Source organism: Chlamydotis macqueenii, chromosome 1, assembly GCF_036417535.1.
Source record: "Chlamydotis macqueenii isolate bChlMac1 chromosome 1, bChlMac1.mat, whole genome shotgun sequence".
NCBI classification, from domain to species: domain Eukaryota; kingdom Metazoa; phylum Chordata; class Aves; order Otidiformes; family Otididae; genus Chlamydotis; species Chlamydotis macqueenii.
Window position 1 is genome coordinate 60,988,076 of NC_141556.1, and position 15,934 is coordinate 61,004,009.

Sequence of the window (15,934 nt, forward strand, 5' to 3'; positions counted from 1 at the left end):
AGGCCGGGGCATGGCGCCCTTTCTCCTCAGCAACCTTAGGGAAGCCCCTCATTTTTGCTGTTTCCTCACGCTGTCCCGCCTGGGTGTGCTGTAAGTGTTGCCCTAAACAGGTGGGGTGTGTTGGGGAAGGGTAGGTGGGCATGGCTGAGTGCCCTGGCTTCCTCCGAGATCCCTGAGGGAAAGGGAGGCTTCTGCGCTCTGAGTCACCTGGCCCTGGTGACAGAAGTGGGCTGAAGGAATGTCACTGTCAGCCTGGTGTGGCCTGCTTCTCCTCACTCGTGGTGAGGGATCCCACAGGTGCTGGTTCAGATACAGGGGCTTCCCGTGAGGGTAGGTGAGGTGAGGTGAGGTGGATCCCACCAAAGATTACCTCCTTCTGCAGGAGTCCGAGAAGCAAGGACAGGCGGTTGCTGCCCTTCCCTTCCCATCTGCAGGCAGGGGAGGTACATTTTCTCCCCTGACCCCGGTGCTGCACTCTGTGCCCTAGCGCTTGGAGCTGTGAGGTGACACAGCTGCAGAAGTGACACCTGAAGATGGTGGTGGAAAGCCCACAGTGAAGAACGTGCCGTGTCGTGATGGTTTTGGGAAGGAGAGAGGTGTGAGGCCTTGAGAGCTGGGAAAGCAGGATGGAAGGAAAGAAGTTTGGGTGGAAGAGAGAAGGAAGGGGAAAGAGTGGAAATTTCACAGAGGGATGGGGAAGGCGCACTTGAGGACAAAGCGCAGTGCGGACAGATACAGAAATGATTGGTGAAGCAGGGAAGGAAAAAAAGGGAGCAGGGTGGATCCGCATGAGTCCTGCTTCCAAGCAGCCCTGTGGTGTAATCCTAACTCATCTGCTGATGGATGAGGAGGAGGAGCGAATAGGTAAGCTGCGGAGCAGATTGCTGAAAGGTGTTACAGAGTCTGTTATGAGACATTTTGAAGGCGAGATTGGATGTGCATCTGTCAGCACTTAATGAGTCTTGGGGCTTATCTTGATCACCTCTTCTTTTCCTAGTTTTTTGTGATTCCATGAAATCCCATCATCCAAGAATGATTTTCATCATCTGTTTGATACAGTGTATGTGGAATCTCCATCCTTGGAGCTTTTCAAAACTCAGCTGGAAAAAGCATTGAGTAACCTGATGTAATGTCACAGACAACCCTGCTTTGAGCAGATGTTTGGACAAGGTGACCTGCAGAGTTCCTTGTCAGCCTGAACTGTTCTGTGTTCTACAGTTTACCAAAATGTGCTAGCTTGATTATAAGCCATTATTAATGTTTCTAGTATTAACCTCCCCAGTGCGTCCTGGAGCTGAAGAACTTGACACACAGGATAAGTGAACTCGTGTACCTCTTCAGTCAACACTGCCTTCAATGATTAAAAATGTAACACTGACTGAAAGCAGCTGAACAATGCACTGAATTGAATTTGGAAGTCTTCATCTTTCTTCTGACCTGAAATGAGGGTTGTTAACATCTTCTTTGTAATTAGTGGAAATACCAGGCTGTGCATAAACCTGAGTATTTGCAGGATGTTTTGACTTGATTTGGTCATTACTTTTTGTTCAAGTTCTGTAACTTTGGGAGGGAGGGGCATTGTTTAATTTTTTACAATGGCCCACTGTTGCTAAAATCTATTTTTTTCATGCGAGGAAACAGATTTTTTTTTTTTTGGTCTTTTATATTTTTATTACTTTTTTTTCTTGGGGAGAGCTTTAGATTCACAGTGCAACAGGGCACCTCTGTGAGCTGGGTGCTACAAAACCAAAGCAAAAAGGCAGTCTCTGTCCCACAGAGCTTACAGTGGGACAGCTTATGTGATCATTTACTTCTGGGTAAAGTGACCTGATTCTCCTCTGCGCTGTGCAGTCACTTACAGCAATGCAGAGAGATGGTAAAATGAGGATATAATCGCAGCTTGTATAAACTGTATGAAGTACGTAAATTATGTGCGAGACAAAAGAGAATTAGGCCAAAGTTATTTCTTCATCAGTTTTCTGAAACTTGATTTCTCTCTCCCCAGCAATATATTACTTTTGTCTTGATTTGTCTCCAAGCACTGGCTGAAAAAGGCCGTAAGAAAAGTCTTAATTTTGAAGTGTTTGGCCACAAAATAGGAGAGAAGTTTACGTAAGCAGTTATGCTAAATCCAAAGGAAATACATGAAAGTAGAACTTTTTTTCCCTGTGTTTCTAGTGGCTGAGATTATGGTGCTATTAATGAGGCCTCCTAAATGTTAGCTTAATATTTGGATTACTGGTTTATTTCAGCAGCATTAGCTGCTATTCCAGAATTTGTTAAAACAGCAACAGTGAAAATACACACATGCTGGTATTTTGTTGCAATGATTTAAAATGATGTTCTTAAATATAAACGTTTCCAAGAATAACTACCAAACTGCTTGAATCATTTATTGTTTTTATTATTTTTGAACAATATGCTAATAACTGAGGCCAAGACTTTCCGAAAGTATTTCCCAGAGCTGCTCTACCTCAACCCATATTTAGACATCTGAAAAACTGAACCTGCAGAAGTTCAGTAAGATTCAGGACTAACATTCATGTGTTTGGAAACCTTTTCTAGGATGCAGAAACATTTGATTTGTAGCCTACTTCAGGCAATTTCTTTTTAATTTTTAGATTTTGGCTTGAGATTTGTCTTGATAAACATTGTGTCAGTTTATCCCTAGATTTGTTTTTTAACCATCTTCATACCCTGTGCATTTCATGTCCTGTTAGAAGACAAAATGGGGAAGATGAGCACTGCCTAGAGAGGAGATAGTTTGTTGGCATTAATTTTGCTTGCTTTAATACATTGTTAAAGATAAAACGTTTAAACCCAGGTATTTTTGAAAAGCAATATGTTTTCAATTGCTGAAATAATAGCTTAGTGCAGAAAACTCTCAAAATCATGCCACTGCCCTTGTTGGTAAGTTCTGCACAAATGTGCTTTATAAGTTTGGGTTCTCGGTATCCATTTCATTGATTTGGCTTTCTCTGCATTTGTTGGTTTTTATGTTCTCATTGTTTGAAAACAGTACTTTGTATTACATATCTCCTTACATGCTAAGCTCTCAAACTAGTTTCCCAAATGCATTGACTGCCAGCATCTCTAATGTAGGAAGTATTGTAGCAGCTTAGTACGTTAGCAGACTGAAATGTTGAGAGGTTTTGAGTTACTGAAAGTGTGGAAGTACTCCCGTGCAATGTATGGAACGGAACCCAAGGACCGACTCCCGAGTCATGTACTTTTAACTGCTGAGCAACACTAATTTCTGGCTTAGATACTGCTCGGGAGAGATAAAATGATAGTTAATCTTAGGCCAGCGTTCTTGAAGGATGCTGATTTTGAGTTTTTCAGGACAAACACAAAGTCTGGGCAGAGAGTTTTGCAGAGAAAAGAAATGCCTTTGGGAAGTGCGTGTGCCTTCTGTTAAAATTGTGGAGCAACTTAAAACTATCTTGAATCTTTGAAATAAATTTCCCAGATTCAAGCCTGCATACTTCAGGTACATTAGAGATTCCTATAACAGGCAGATAGATGAAGCACTTGCTCTGTTACAGGACTAACGTGATTATTAAATTACTGGAGTTTATGTGTGCCTCTCACATAAGCAGATGAAACTAATTAATTTCATATAAATTAGCTGTACAGATGGAAAGACATTGTCAGTTAGCATCAAATAGATTGGATTTACCAAAGTTAAGACTAAGGATGGATCGTGACTTTGTTAAAGGGACAGCCTTCCCTCTTTCGTTATTGTCTTGCTCTAGCAAATTTGGGAGCTGGGCATTATTCTGAGACGTCTTTGCTTCCCATCTCAGGAGCTGTGTCAGCAGCATAGTTCTTTGTTCCTGATGATTCCACCAAAACAAACCAAAGGAATTCATGTCTTTAAGATAACACAAATCATTATGCTCTTTTTCTCCCCGTTTGGTGACAAGGATGAGCTAGCAGAATGGAGAAAGTACGGAGTATCTCTGAGTGGGTGTATACTTCTCTGCCTGTTTTTGTAGATGAACACTCAGTTGTTTGGTCCGATTACGTCAGCTAGTTCTGGCAGTGGCCCTTTAAGAGTTGCTCGAGACAGTTGAGAGGGAATAATACTCTTGTAAATTATCTCATGGAAAGGGGTGCTTTTAATGCAGCCTGACATTAGAGAAGTAAGGTGAGCAAGCAGTGGTGTTTGACCCAGTCTCCTTAACGTGGTTTGGATTACTGTAGTCAGCAGGCAGATATTCAGGATTTTTTACATTCCTGGTTATGTTGGAAGGCATGTGTGTTAGTCAGAGCAAGGGAATGGGAGTCAGGATTTGGCCATAGCATCTTATCACTTCACTTTCTTATGCCTCTGTTTACCTGTCCCTAATATAGATGGGGTAATTTCTACATGTTTTGAGATTCTGAATAAACAGAATCATGCACAGTTAAAGGCATATTATTTCTGAATGATTTGTATTTTTTGCTACCATTTGTTTACAGTCACTTATGATTCTTCTTAATGTTTTCACTTGTAACTGAAACCATTTGCTTTTTTCTTTTTATCGAAGACTCGATCTTTGCTCAGTGTATTTGAAGAAGATGCAGGAACCCTTACTGAATATACAAACCAGCTGCTTCAGGCAATGCAACGAGTCTACGGTGCTCAGGTACTTTTCTGTTTCTTTTGTTCAGTGTGCAGTAGAAGATAAATTGCTATTATGGTGCTGTTATTTACATGAACTAGAAGATAAATTGCTATTATGGTGCTGTTATTTACATTAACGTTTCCAAGTACCTGCATCTCATGTGGTTTAGGAGGAGTCATGGGTGTTTTCCATCTGATATCTCAGCCCCTTCATGCCTTGATGTTCAGAAGTCGTATGCATGAAAAAAATCTTGCCTGCTTTGTCTGTCTCTAAACAATTAATAAAAGAAAAATTGTGGTATGTCATTGCCTTATGGTACATTGGAAGCCCAACCTTGACAAAATTGCTTGCCTAAATGTAGACACAATACACAGATAGGTATTCACGCTGACTTCAGGCATCTAAGATGCTGTTACTCATCGTTTGGAAAGAACCATCTATGTCCATTGATTACAGAGAGAATGTGCACTTTGAGTCATACTGAAGTTGAGTACCTAGAGTAGTCAGTGTGAAAAATGTGGGAGCAGGAGCAGAAGAAAAAAAACACTTTCTGAAGTACTTACATGACCTAGATGACTAAATGCCTTTGAAAGTAAAATTTGTAAGGTAGATCATATCCATATTGGAAAATATTATTATAAACCTCAGTAATTTTCCATGGAGCTAGGACTCCCATGTGCATAAAGCTAGATATTTCAAAATACCATATCTAGGTCTTTAAAGACATAGACAGTATCTCATGAAACTCTTGCAAGTATTTATGTAGGTTAGATACCTGAGTTCCTTAGAAACAACAATTTTTCTATTCTTAAACCAATAAATCAGAGGACACAGAGAGATGAAGAGGATGGAGGTATTTTTAATGTAGAGGAAGCCTGAGTGCCTTATTCTTACGTTATCATGAATTAGTTCAGCTATAAAACTACTGCAAGTGTGTGTCAGTTTGGTGAGATTGCTGTTTTGGGTGGCTGATAGTATGACCTGGAAGAAGGAACTGTCTGCCCAGGATCTAGTTACCTACACCTGGAAAGTCCAGCTTTGGGGAGCTTCAAAGCTTTCATATCCTGGATCCTGTGCAAATGCAGAGGCTTAGAGCACAGCTCAGATACTTAGAAAACACTATGGCAGATAGCCAGAGGCTGGAGAGGTGACATGAAATCAGCACTGAAAGCACCCATCAGTGATGGGTGTTTGCGTAGAGTCACTGAACTTTAAGAGCAGCAAGAGTGTGGGCACATTGGATGGTAGAAATCTGAAATCAAAGAGCAGGTAGGATTGAAATAGGTGAAAGAAGGAAATCAGAGGATAAATATGGCTTGATTACTAAGTGGCCAGTTTGTGGACTACATGTCCCTTTGCCCCGTTGATGCCTTTTTAGGATGACATTTTAGGAAGCGGTTACTCTGGCCTGTGGTTCATGAAAAAATGCTTTGTCTGCTTTTGTTTGCCTCTTCCTTTACATCTTGATTTTTAGCCTTCTCCATTTCTGTTGCCCCACAGTTATGACATTTCCTCTTTCTTCTCACTGTCTCAGCGCATTTACCCATCTGTACTTCGCAGTACTACTGAGTCTACTTCGTTTTCCTAGCACTCCTTGGCCACTTTCTTCCTGCACGCTTCTGGCTTTAGTTTGATCTAAATACTCAGTCAGTTGTGAATATTGGATGTGTTCCTTGAAAGACCTCGTCAGATGTTTGATGCCATTTTGAGATGAGAGGTGCACAGCAGTTGTTTAAAGTCAAGTTTGGTGAGGATGTGGAGGAGAGCATTCTACACTACCATTGATTTAGGAAAATTCAGGTTTAGTGGCCAGTGTTAGGGGCTTTACCAAGGAGATTGGCTCAACATTTAGTGTTCTTGGTGTTGCTGCTTCTGCCATTTAATTCCTTGAGAATCACTGTGTGTTGTGACTTCAGTTTGGGTTTGTGTTCTCAGGATCCAGTAGTGGCAAAAAAGTGACATTGCAGTAACAAGAAAGCATAAGTAGATCGTATTAATTATGTAAGTGGAAAAGAAAACTGAAACTGTTTGTGGTTTTTTTATTCTATATACACTTTTAAGAGTCTTGATATTTTTGCATGAGACCTCAAAACACACTACAATTGGGGAAAAATTCTGGTTTTTAAAGAAAAATTAATGGAAGTAATTAATTCAGCCATATATAGTGGTTAATTCCCAAGAGAATGTTAGTGTTTTTATAGCCTAACATTGATTTCTGACTAGTTTTACTCAGCTTTGCAAGTATCAATATATCCTCTGAAGGAACTGCTGCTGAATATTTCGAAGGAAGACATGGTTTCTAACTGGACTCACCCTCAGGTTTTGAGAGGCATACACCTTAGTGCAAAACTTTTGTGATTGCAGTTACCATAGAAAGAGAAGTGTAATGCTGAATTGCCCACTAAACATGAATGAACAGTTAAGAAAAATCTATGTGTAATATTTCTTTGTTGCCTAATCACAACTTGAGAGAAAATCAACTTGCTGATGCATTGTTAAGAGATGCATTGTCTGGGCCTCAGTAACGGCGTATCAGGATGTGCTACCAACCCTTTTAATTTTGAGAGGGAATGAGATTTAGTAGAGTGTAAAATTGAGAGTAGTGAAAAGCCACGTTCTGAATTTGCCTTTTTTATTTTCCTGACTTAAATTTTGTCTTTGCAAAGTCATTGTCATCCCCTGCTCTGATTTCCTTATCTGTAAAATAGGAATTACAGTTACTGACCTACTTTGAAGCAATGACACAAGTTGTGTTTGCACAGCCATAAAAATGGCTGGAATCGCAGTCATGGCAGTCAGACAAAGAGCAGTGGGTTGTACTAGTTGACAGTATTGAAAAATCAGAGTTTATGCCCCCTCAAAACAGTTAGGACGGTTTTAAAAATGTAAATCTTATTTTCTTCCTAACTACATTCTGAACTTTAAAGTTTGCCAAGTCTGTCTCAACCATATTTTCAAGATTTTCTGGAGAAGTTTCCTAGAAGTTTGTAGTATCTTGTGGTGAAAACTCAGATTTTCAATTAATGCAAGCCACTGTAGCCTGTGATCAAATAACAACAGTTGATGATTCTGAATGGATGCAGTGCAAAGTCTCAGAGGAGTAGCAATTAGTACCAACTGCAAGCTGTTAGTTATCCGTGTGGTTATGTGCATATATATATGTCCCAAAACACTGCTTTGTGTGCAGAGCCATGGCAAGTTTCTAAATTGACAGTTGAAGCTGCTCTGAATGCTTGGATTGGTGCATTTGAAAAGAATGTGAGAAAGACAGAAGTATTTGCCTGGGTTTTTTAAAAACACTTAGAAAAGTAGGAATCTTTTTGAACACTCCTTTTCTTTTTTCTTTTTTTTTTTTCTTTCTTTTTTTTCCTTAAGCTACTGATTTCTGCTAGATACTGGGTACCTAACTTTTGAGACTTAATGTGTATTCAAGCAGGGCTTCATTTTGCATGCCTTTAACTTTCCTAATGACAGTAGAGCAATTCTTGGGATGAAGCCCATCCCAATAAATACACTCAGTAGATGATGCAACACTCAGTAGATGATGCAGACGTCCTTTGAAGTGATTTGAAACTGCTTTTGTCCCAGGAGTGGAAGGAGGTGTCTGCAGCATCCTGTTGCAGGGTGGAGGCCTTGCAGGGTGCTGCAGTGGATGCGCTGCCTACGCACGTGAAGGCACTTGATGTGGAAGGGCCCCAACACTAGGCTGCAGCTGGGTGATGCATTGCTAGCAGATTGCCTTTGCGTGCAAGGCCTGCAGTGCGTGACAAGCCCCTGGTTGTTGTGCAGGATCAGGACAGTGCTCTCGCCTCTTTAGGCACCCACACCAGATGTGATGGGGTGGTGACTCTTATTTCACACGTGGAGCCTGTAGTGAAAAAGAGACTGTGTTACTACAAGGCAGATGCAGTGTATGATGTCCTGATTAAAGAGAAGTCAAAGGAACCAAACGTATGGGCCTTGCTTGAGGAATGAGATTTGGTTGACCTGGCAAGCCCTTGTGTGTAAATAGTGAAGCGTTTTTATATTTCTTCACCAAATAAACCACATCCATGTGAGTACATATTGTACTTCCTCCTGCTGTTCTCCCATCTGTGCTGTGGTACCCTTGCGTAGATAGTGCGTTAGTGGTCTTATAGAGGAAATCTTCCTTGCAGAGTTTGTTCTTCTAGTTCTTCCTTCTTGCAAGCAAGCACTGGTGATGCATCTGGCATTACTGCTGTCTGATTTCTGTGAATGTTGTGTTTGTCATTGTGAACATTTTATATGTAATATGTGCAATATGTAATGCAGCAAGCAGGGACCATTAGAAAATTTCATTTACTTAAGTTGCATGCTGGGGCTCTTGCAATGGTGTATGAGTGAAGTGTGCCCAGTCTATGTTCGTGACTTCCCACTTTCAGAGCTTTACTATCATCTCCAGTTCTTCATTGTACTATAGAAATGACTCAGCTGGGATCTTCACTTGAAACAAAATGCCATTTAGAAACTCAGGAGACTGCTGTGTCTCTACTGACTGTTAGAAGGGATAAACAGTAAAGCAGGTTAGAAGAAATTAAGATGTAGTATTTTGTCATTGGAAAGAGGTTTAATCTCATTATCCCTGACAAATCTATCTAGATACTAAGAGCAGTGATGGCAGAAGAGGAATAAAAAGAAACCCCTGTTGCCTTTATCAATATAACCAGAGAGAGAACAGCATGGGAAGTGTGAAGTATAATTCTGTTCAGCATCTCTGTCTCTGAGCAGTTCTCTTGTAATGCCAGAGTCACATGGGCAAAGCGGTAACAGCCTCTGGGGCTCACTGCCTTTTTATGTCCAGACCCTTAAGGAAACTCCTGGCAATTATGGAGTAGTCTTGGGTTATATGTACCACATTATATGGGTATCAGGACAACTCGTATCTGTGGAGGGCTATTTTAGGTATTGCTTTATACCAGCTTTATTTCTCTCCCCAAATTCATGACACCTCATGTCTGCATTTTTCAACAGTGCTGCTTATTTCATCTTTCTATTGACTTCACTAGGCTGTAACTTAGTAGATAGGTGTCAAGCTCTCTAGAACATGCATAGATTTTTGTATTTATTATGTTGCATAGCTAACCCCAAGTGTTCAGAATTCTTAAATTAATTTTTGCTAAACTAACAAGTAAGCACTGATACAATTTTTCTTTTAATTGCTTTCTTTTCTTTTCATGTGTGAGGAAACAACTGTGTTGCCTTTTCAAACGATAAGGCTTTTTTCCCCAAACAATAACGCTTAAGTTAACATTTTGTAAACTTTCAGTAGGGTATTAGGTAAGACAAACACTTGCAATAAATCACAGTTATCAGCACTGCCTTCTGTGAAATACCGTATGTATTATTGTTCCATATTCATTGTAAGTTTGCATTATATACCTCTGTGCTTCCTGAGGCACATTCACCATATGTTGCTAGCAGCAGTAAGTAGAGCATTATCACATGAGAACTAACGTATTTACAAAGCCATGGGAGTTGTTTTTAATACTGCCTGTGAAGTTGGAATTGTCACCATGCCTGGAAGCAACTTAACATTGTGCTAAGCAGGATCTGGAGATTTGGGTACTACAGGGAGGCATGAATGTACGGGTGCCCTGCTGATAGTAATTGTTTTGCAGGAAACTGAAGAGATTCTTTTCCCTACTGAACTAGGCATCCTACTGTAGCTGCTTTTGCTGTTTTACAGCAGAGTTTTGAATAGTGTCTTCTATTTTTTGAAGCTATTAGATGGTCGTTTGCTGAACCATTCACATTTGTGAGGACCGAACGCCATACTGTGAATCAGCAGCAGGGCAAGCCATATGTTAGCCTGATCTTGTAAAGTGCTGGGCAGCCCGAGCACCCTGGTGATACTTAGCTTCTCTCACCCTTGGGTTCATATTTCCAAGCTATTTAATATGTAAACCTAAGCCTGTAGGACTGTAACATTTACTAGATTGCTGGAGAACTCTATCTGGTAGGAAGATGACATCCACGTGTAGACAGAGCTGCATAAAACTGTTATATCAAGACCCAGTTCTTTCTGTGCTGTGCCTGGTTTTGAAGGTAAATGTGTTCCTTAGTTCTGAAAAGATGAGAAGGCTGCAACTACCTCATGGACCTCCTCCTTCAACCACCTACCTGGGTTGTTATTTTTTTTAGTTTATGAGGCATTAAGCTTTCCCAGATGTAAGCCAAATTTTATTACCTGTCATTCTGCACGTACAGGGTGCCTGAATAAATACCTTTACCAGTGTCTTACTTGTTTACATGAAGAAGCCTTCGGCAGTTCTGTGTGCTGGTTACTTGCAGAGTTTTAAAAATGCCAGCTTTAGCTGGAGTAGAAAAGTAGCTTTGCAGAAAGCTTCATCATATTGGGATAGGAATTGGACATGCTGGAATAGCTCTCTGTCTTTAGAAGTTAATTTATAGGTCAACTTAATCCTTTAAATGCCCTCAAATCTGGATTCTGTTAGACAGCTTCAATACATTAGTCCTCAGAGTTTATTTTGGAAAAATACAAGAAGAGACCCTAAAAAGGGATGGACTGTGTTGCTGGTAAATGGTTAATGGCATGGAGATTTTATTGCAAACAGGTTACAGAAAAATCATTCTCTTTTCTGATGATATGAACAGCTTGGTGAATAAAGGTGGAATCAACCCAGAAAAATCACATGCCTTTGCTTTGGCACTAGATTAGAAAACAGTTGGACATTTTGTTGCTGACTTATGTGAAGGCAGGGTGAGGTAGTGAAATAACTTGAGAATTAAACACTGTTTTTTAATCTGTTGGTTTTTGATTTCTGGTAGATTAGTGCTAGGTTCAAGACACCACTTCCACTATCTTATCTATGTGAACTGGTGGTAGTGAACTTCATAAAAATCTTTTCCTAGGGTGAGCGTGCCCTAGCATGCCAGCCAAGGTTAAAAAAAGAAAAAAAATATTAGCACATCTGTAATCATAACTGATTGTTTGACACCTATTCACATACAGTCCTTTCTTCTTTCCTTCTAGTATACTTTTCTATATTAGTGCTGCAATTATGTTTTCCCTGCTATGTAAAATCATCTAATGAAAACTACTGTATTTGCAAGGCCTAGTACTGGTTAATTTTGCCTTCATTTAGAATATTCTGTTCAGGATTTTATTGGGTTTCTGCCTGATACATTATCTCATCAATATCTCTCCTACTCTGGCAATGCTTGATGAATTCTGAAACATCAAAGTAATGTGGAGGAGATGTGAGCAGGCAGTCAGGGTTGTAGACAGCTTTTCTTTTGCTGTGGTGTACTTCATTTCAGTCACTTCAGGATAAAAGAACTGGATGTTGCTGTATTTCATGGGAAAATGTCTTGGAAATGGATTAAAACCTGTTAAAATAATTTGCCTGGGTTTAGTGGCTCTGTCAATTGAAGCAATGCAAATAACTTTTAAGTCCTGAGACTGATTAGTACTGGGGGATGGGGGGAGAAGGCTGATTAGGAAGAAATAGGAGGAGGATTAAACCAAACTTTCCCAGATTAGTGTGCAGTATTACCACTAGGTCAGCAGAGCACTTTGCTTCCTATTCCTTATGCAATGTGGCTGTGTTTCAATTTGCCAGCTTAATTTGATTTGTTTACTACTGTTTGGGGGGGCATGTGTGTTGGTTGTTGGGGTTTTGGGTTTTTTTTCCCTAGTGATATAATGAACGATTTTCTACTTCTGATGGGAACAAAATCTGACAGAGGTTGGGAGGGAGGATGAAGGATCTGAGATTAACTGTTCCACATGGGCAGGGATTGAGTAACAAGTTTGTTTGTGGTGTTCTGACACAAAGAACCAAGCCTATACATGAAAAATGTGACCTGCTGCTATCAATGGGATATCAACAATGTATGGAACTGTTGTCCTAAAATCAGCCCAAAATCCCAAAGTAAATTTTATGTCAGGCCCTTCCATCAATTATTCTGTACCTGGAGTAGCATGCCATGAAAGTGTGCTTGGGGTCTGTACGTGACTGTTGTCACCTGATTGTGTGCTTGATATGATGTTGTTAACTTACATGCCTTTGAGACCCTCAGGGTTTATGTATTCCCTCATTATCCTGTCACATACTGGAGGCTGCTTCTGGAGAGTGATGATCACTGGAAGATGCTTCTTCCACACAGCTTTTTGCACTGTCTGTCCTCAAACTGTCCCACACAGATGAGTAATGATGCTCTTTGCTACTATTTGGATATTGGGTGAGGAAATTAAGGATCTGGTAATCTTTAAAAACCAAACTGGTAGAAGCTTTGAGGATAGCTAACACAAAGGAATAGTATGCCTTTGGTGTCAGCTCATTATTCTGAAGCTTCTTTTAGAGTTAGCAAGTTTAAGCCAGAAGCATTTATTTTCCAAATTCAGAACATATCACACACTTGCAGACTTTGCAGGAATAAGTGAACTGAAGGAAAAAGGGTAAGAAAGAGGCATGTTTCTGACACTCAGTTTATTTCAAAAGATTTCTCACGCCCTGACCCAACTGTACAACTGACAGATGGCATCACAGTTGCTGTACAAGGACTTGGTGATCTTGCAGTTCTTGCAGCTATTACTCAGCTCTATCTTTGATATTGTGTTTAGGAAGAAGGTCCTAGGTCTGAGAACCCCTGCTTCTTTTTGTAATTTTAAATTCATCTTTGGACTCCACCTGTGTGCATACAAACAAACAAACCAACCCTTTTAATGTCGTTAGTCCATATAGAAGGAGTCTCATCCTTCCTGTCATCAGGTCATTGCTTGCTAGCTCCCACTTGGAAGGTAGCAAAGCCTCTCAGGTGTTCTTGCAGCCTGGGGGCAGATAGTTAAGGCTCATTCCTATCCTTGCTTGAGGCCTTAACAAGATGTGTTAATTTATTGTAAAGCACGACATCCTTTTCCATCCATTTCCTTGGGAAACAGTTAAATGCCAGGTGTTTGTGTAAAGCTTTTTCACATTAAAAACTACACAGTCTACATAACCAATCTACAAATCTTACATGAATCCTTGGCATTATTATTGTATGAAAGTGTAAAGCTCATTACTAATTGGTCTGAGACAAAAACCAGGAATAATCCATCACCATGAGGTGTGAATAGTCATGGGGAGCACATGATCTGAGTTTGGACCCAGATTAACTCAGTTCTGAGCCCTTATTTGTACCTTTGAAGGCCTCTGCTCTCCCACCTGTGAGTAGTATCACTATAGTGTTTTAAGTTGGTCAGAATTAGCTCACTCGCCTTTTCCTGCCATGTGTTCACATACAGCTGCTATTACCTAGGCTGTGGCTATGTCTCTTTGTTCTTTCTGAGCGCTTGGGCATACTTAATACTCTGGTTAAGTCTTTGGGCCTGGCTGTCCGTATTAACCCTGCTTCCTGGCATGCCAAGGTGGTGCAGAAGCAGCAGGCTGTGATGCAGTATGTCAGAGCTGGCGTCAGGCCAAAGTAAAGGGTGGTTCAGAGTCTCTGGCCCAGGTAGTTAACTGTGCCGTGCTCTGTGTGCTCAGGTCAACAAGGGAGAACAAGAAAGCACACAAACTCTGTCCCAGTTTGGATGGCATTCTGCACCAGCCCCAGCATAAAGGGTGCTATTAAAGCAGTTCAGAGAGTGCTCTGAGTTTTACAAACTCTATGGCCTTACGTGTTTGTAGAGAGGAATAGATTTTGTTAAGGTTTAAAATGACATTAAATAAAAAGTGGTTAGTTTTCTGCATTACTGAGGAAGAGAAGGATCTAACAGGGGTTAAGATCCCATTTCCCCCTTCCCCTGTTTCTTTTATTCCGGTTTAAAGGCATTGTTAACTAATCAGGAGCAGAGGAGCTGGTACACTATTGTTAGTAATACCTTGAGTAAAGATTGACATATCCAAATGCTTGTCTGTTGTTTTTTGTTTTTTCCAACTGTCAAGCAAAATTACACCTCCCTATAAGTCTTGCTTTGCGTAAGCACATCTTAAGGATGTGTGTACTTTCCCTGGCTGGTTTAGCCATGAGAATACAGAATTATGCGCTGTTTTGTACTCCTGTATCAACTTAAAGCACTGTAATTACATCAGTACCTTCCCTGAGTGTGAATGCATTCTATAAAGGCATGTCTGCTGGTTCTCCTTATTGCTGTAGATTTTGGGGAAAGATGATGCACCAGTATGGAACATTCTTGTGCTGGTCTAACAGCTTATGTGTTTGAGGTTGGTCTTAGTTTTGTTATTTCGGGGAATGTGGTGGGGGGACATGACCCAAACCCAAAACTAAACCCCAAATCCTACCTCTCGTCAAAGTAGTTTAAAAAGTACTAACAAGTAGTTAAACTATGTGTTGGTTAGGTCCGAAGTGTACTTGTTATTACTGCTTCTCTATGCAGGTATTTTGGGACCGGTTGTTTACATAGAACTGAATGTTTGTGTAAGTAGTTGCAGGTTCAGTCAAGAAGCTGGTAATGAAGTAGTAGTAACAGGAGAGCTAAAGAAATTTCACTATTTCTGTTAACATATCACTTTTATTTATAGAATGAAATGTGTCTTGCCACGCAACAGCTTTCGAAGCAGCTCCTCGCCTATGAAAAGCAGGTAAGTTCAACATACGCCTTTGATTTCTTTTCAGCCTCAGCATTTGCGAAGAGGTCTGTGTAAATAGCGTGATTTCCAGAAGTGCTTAGGGCATTGACTTTACTTGGTTCTGTATGAAGGCTGCTGTAAAATTCCCCAGCATGTTCAAGGGAGTTAGGTCACTTCTGAGAATCTTAAAAAAAAAATAAATAAATAAATAAATTTATGAAGATGCAAACTAGTTTGTTCCTATTTTATGACTAAGACCTTAAAATTAATGTAAGTGTTAATTGTATGTTGTCCAAAATCCAGTCATTTAAAACAAGAGCAGCACGGTAAAAGAGTATGTATTAATGAGTTACTGTTTTCCCATTGAGTTTTATCACTTGTTGCATTTTGTAGGAGCACTCATAACTTTTGTAGTAAAACACATGTTCTATTTTATACTCGCCTTTGTTGATTTCCAGACCAAATGTGTGTTTCTGTTTTCAGCATTTTGCCTTAGGTAAAGGAGATGAAGAAGTGATATCCACCCTTCATTACTTTTCAAAAGTTGTGGATGAGGTAATTTGAATTGCCAATATTTATTTTTACAGTATAGAATGTTGGTGGTTTTTCTTTTGGTCTTTGTCCTTTTGATTCTGAGCCTTTCCACTGAAGGCTAGATTGTGCCTGGGTTAATAAAATAATTTAATTAGGAGGAAAAGAAGTATAATATCACGCTTTTGTACTGGTTAGAATTGTTTCTATGTCTTCGTCCCAGATGTTGTCCTC

At 40.2% G+C, this 15,934-nt stretch overlaps 1 protein-coding gene across 1 annotated transcript in view; it reads left to right on the plus strand.

Moving 5' to 3' along the window:
• Positions 1 to 15,934, plus strand: part of APPL2 (adaptor protein, phosphotyrosine interacting with PH domain and leucine zipper 2) — a 39,198-nt gene that overhangs the window by 596 nt on the left and 22,668 nt on the right. The window contains exons 2-4 of the mRNA XM_086754108.1: positions 4,533 to 4,631; positions 15,122 to 15,181; positions 15,653 to 15,724. Of these exons, the coding sequence (XP_086610234.1) occupies positions 4,533 to 4,631; positions 15,122 to 15,181; positions 15,653 to 15,724 (231 nt within the window). The remainder of the gene's footprint in view (positions 1 to 4,532; positions 4,632 to 15,121; positions 15,182 to 15,652; positions 15,725 to 15,934) is intronic.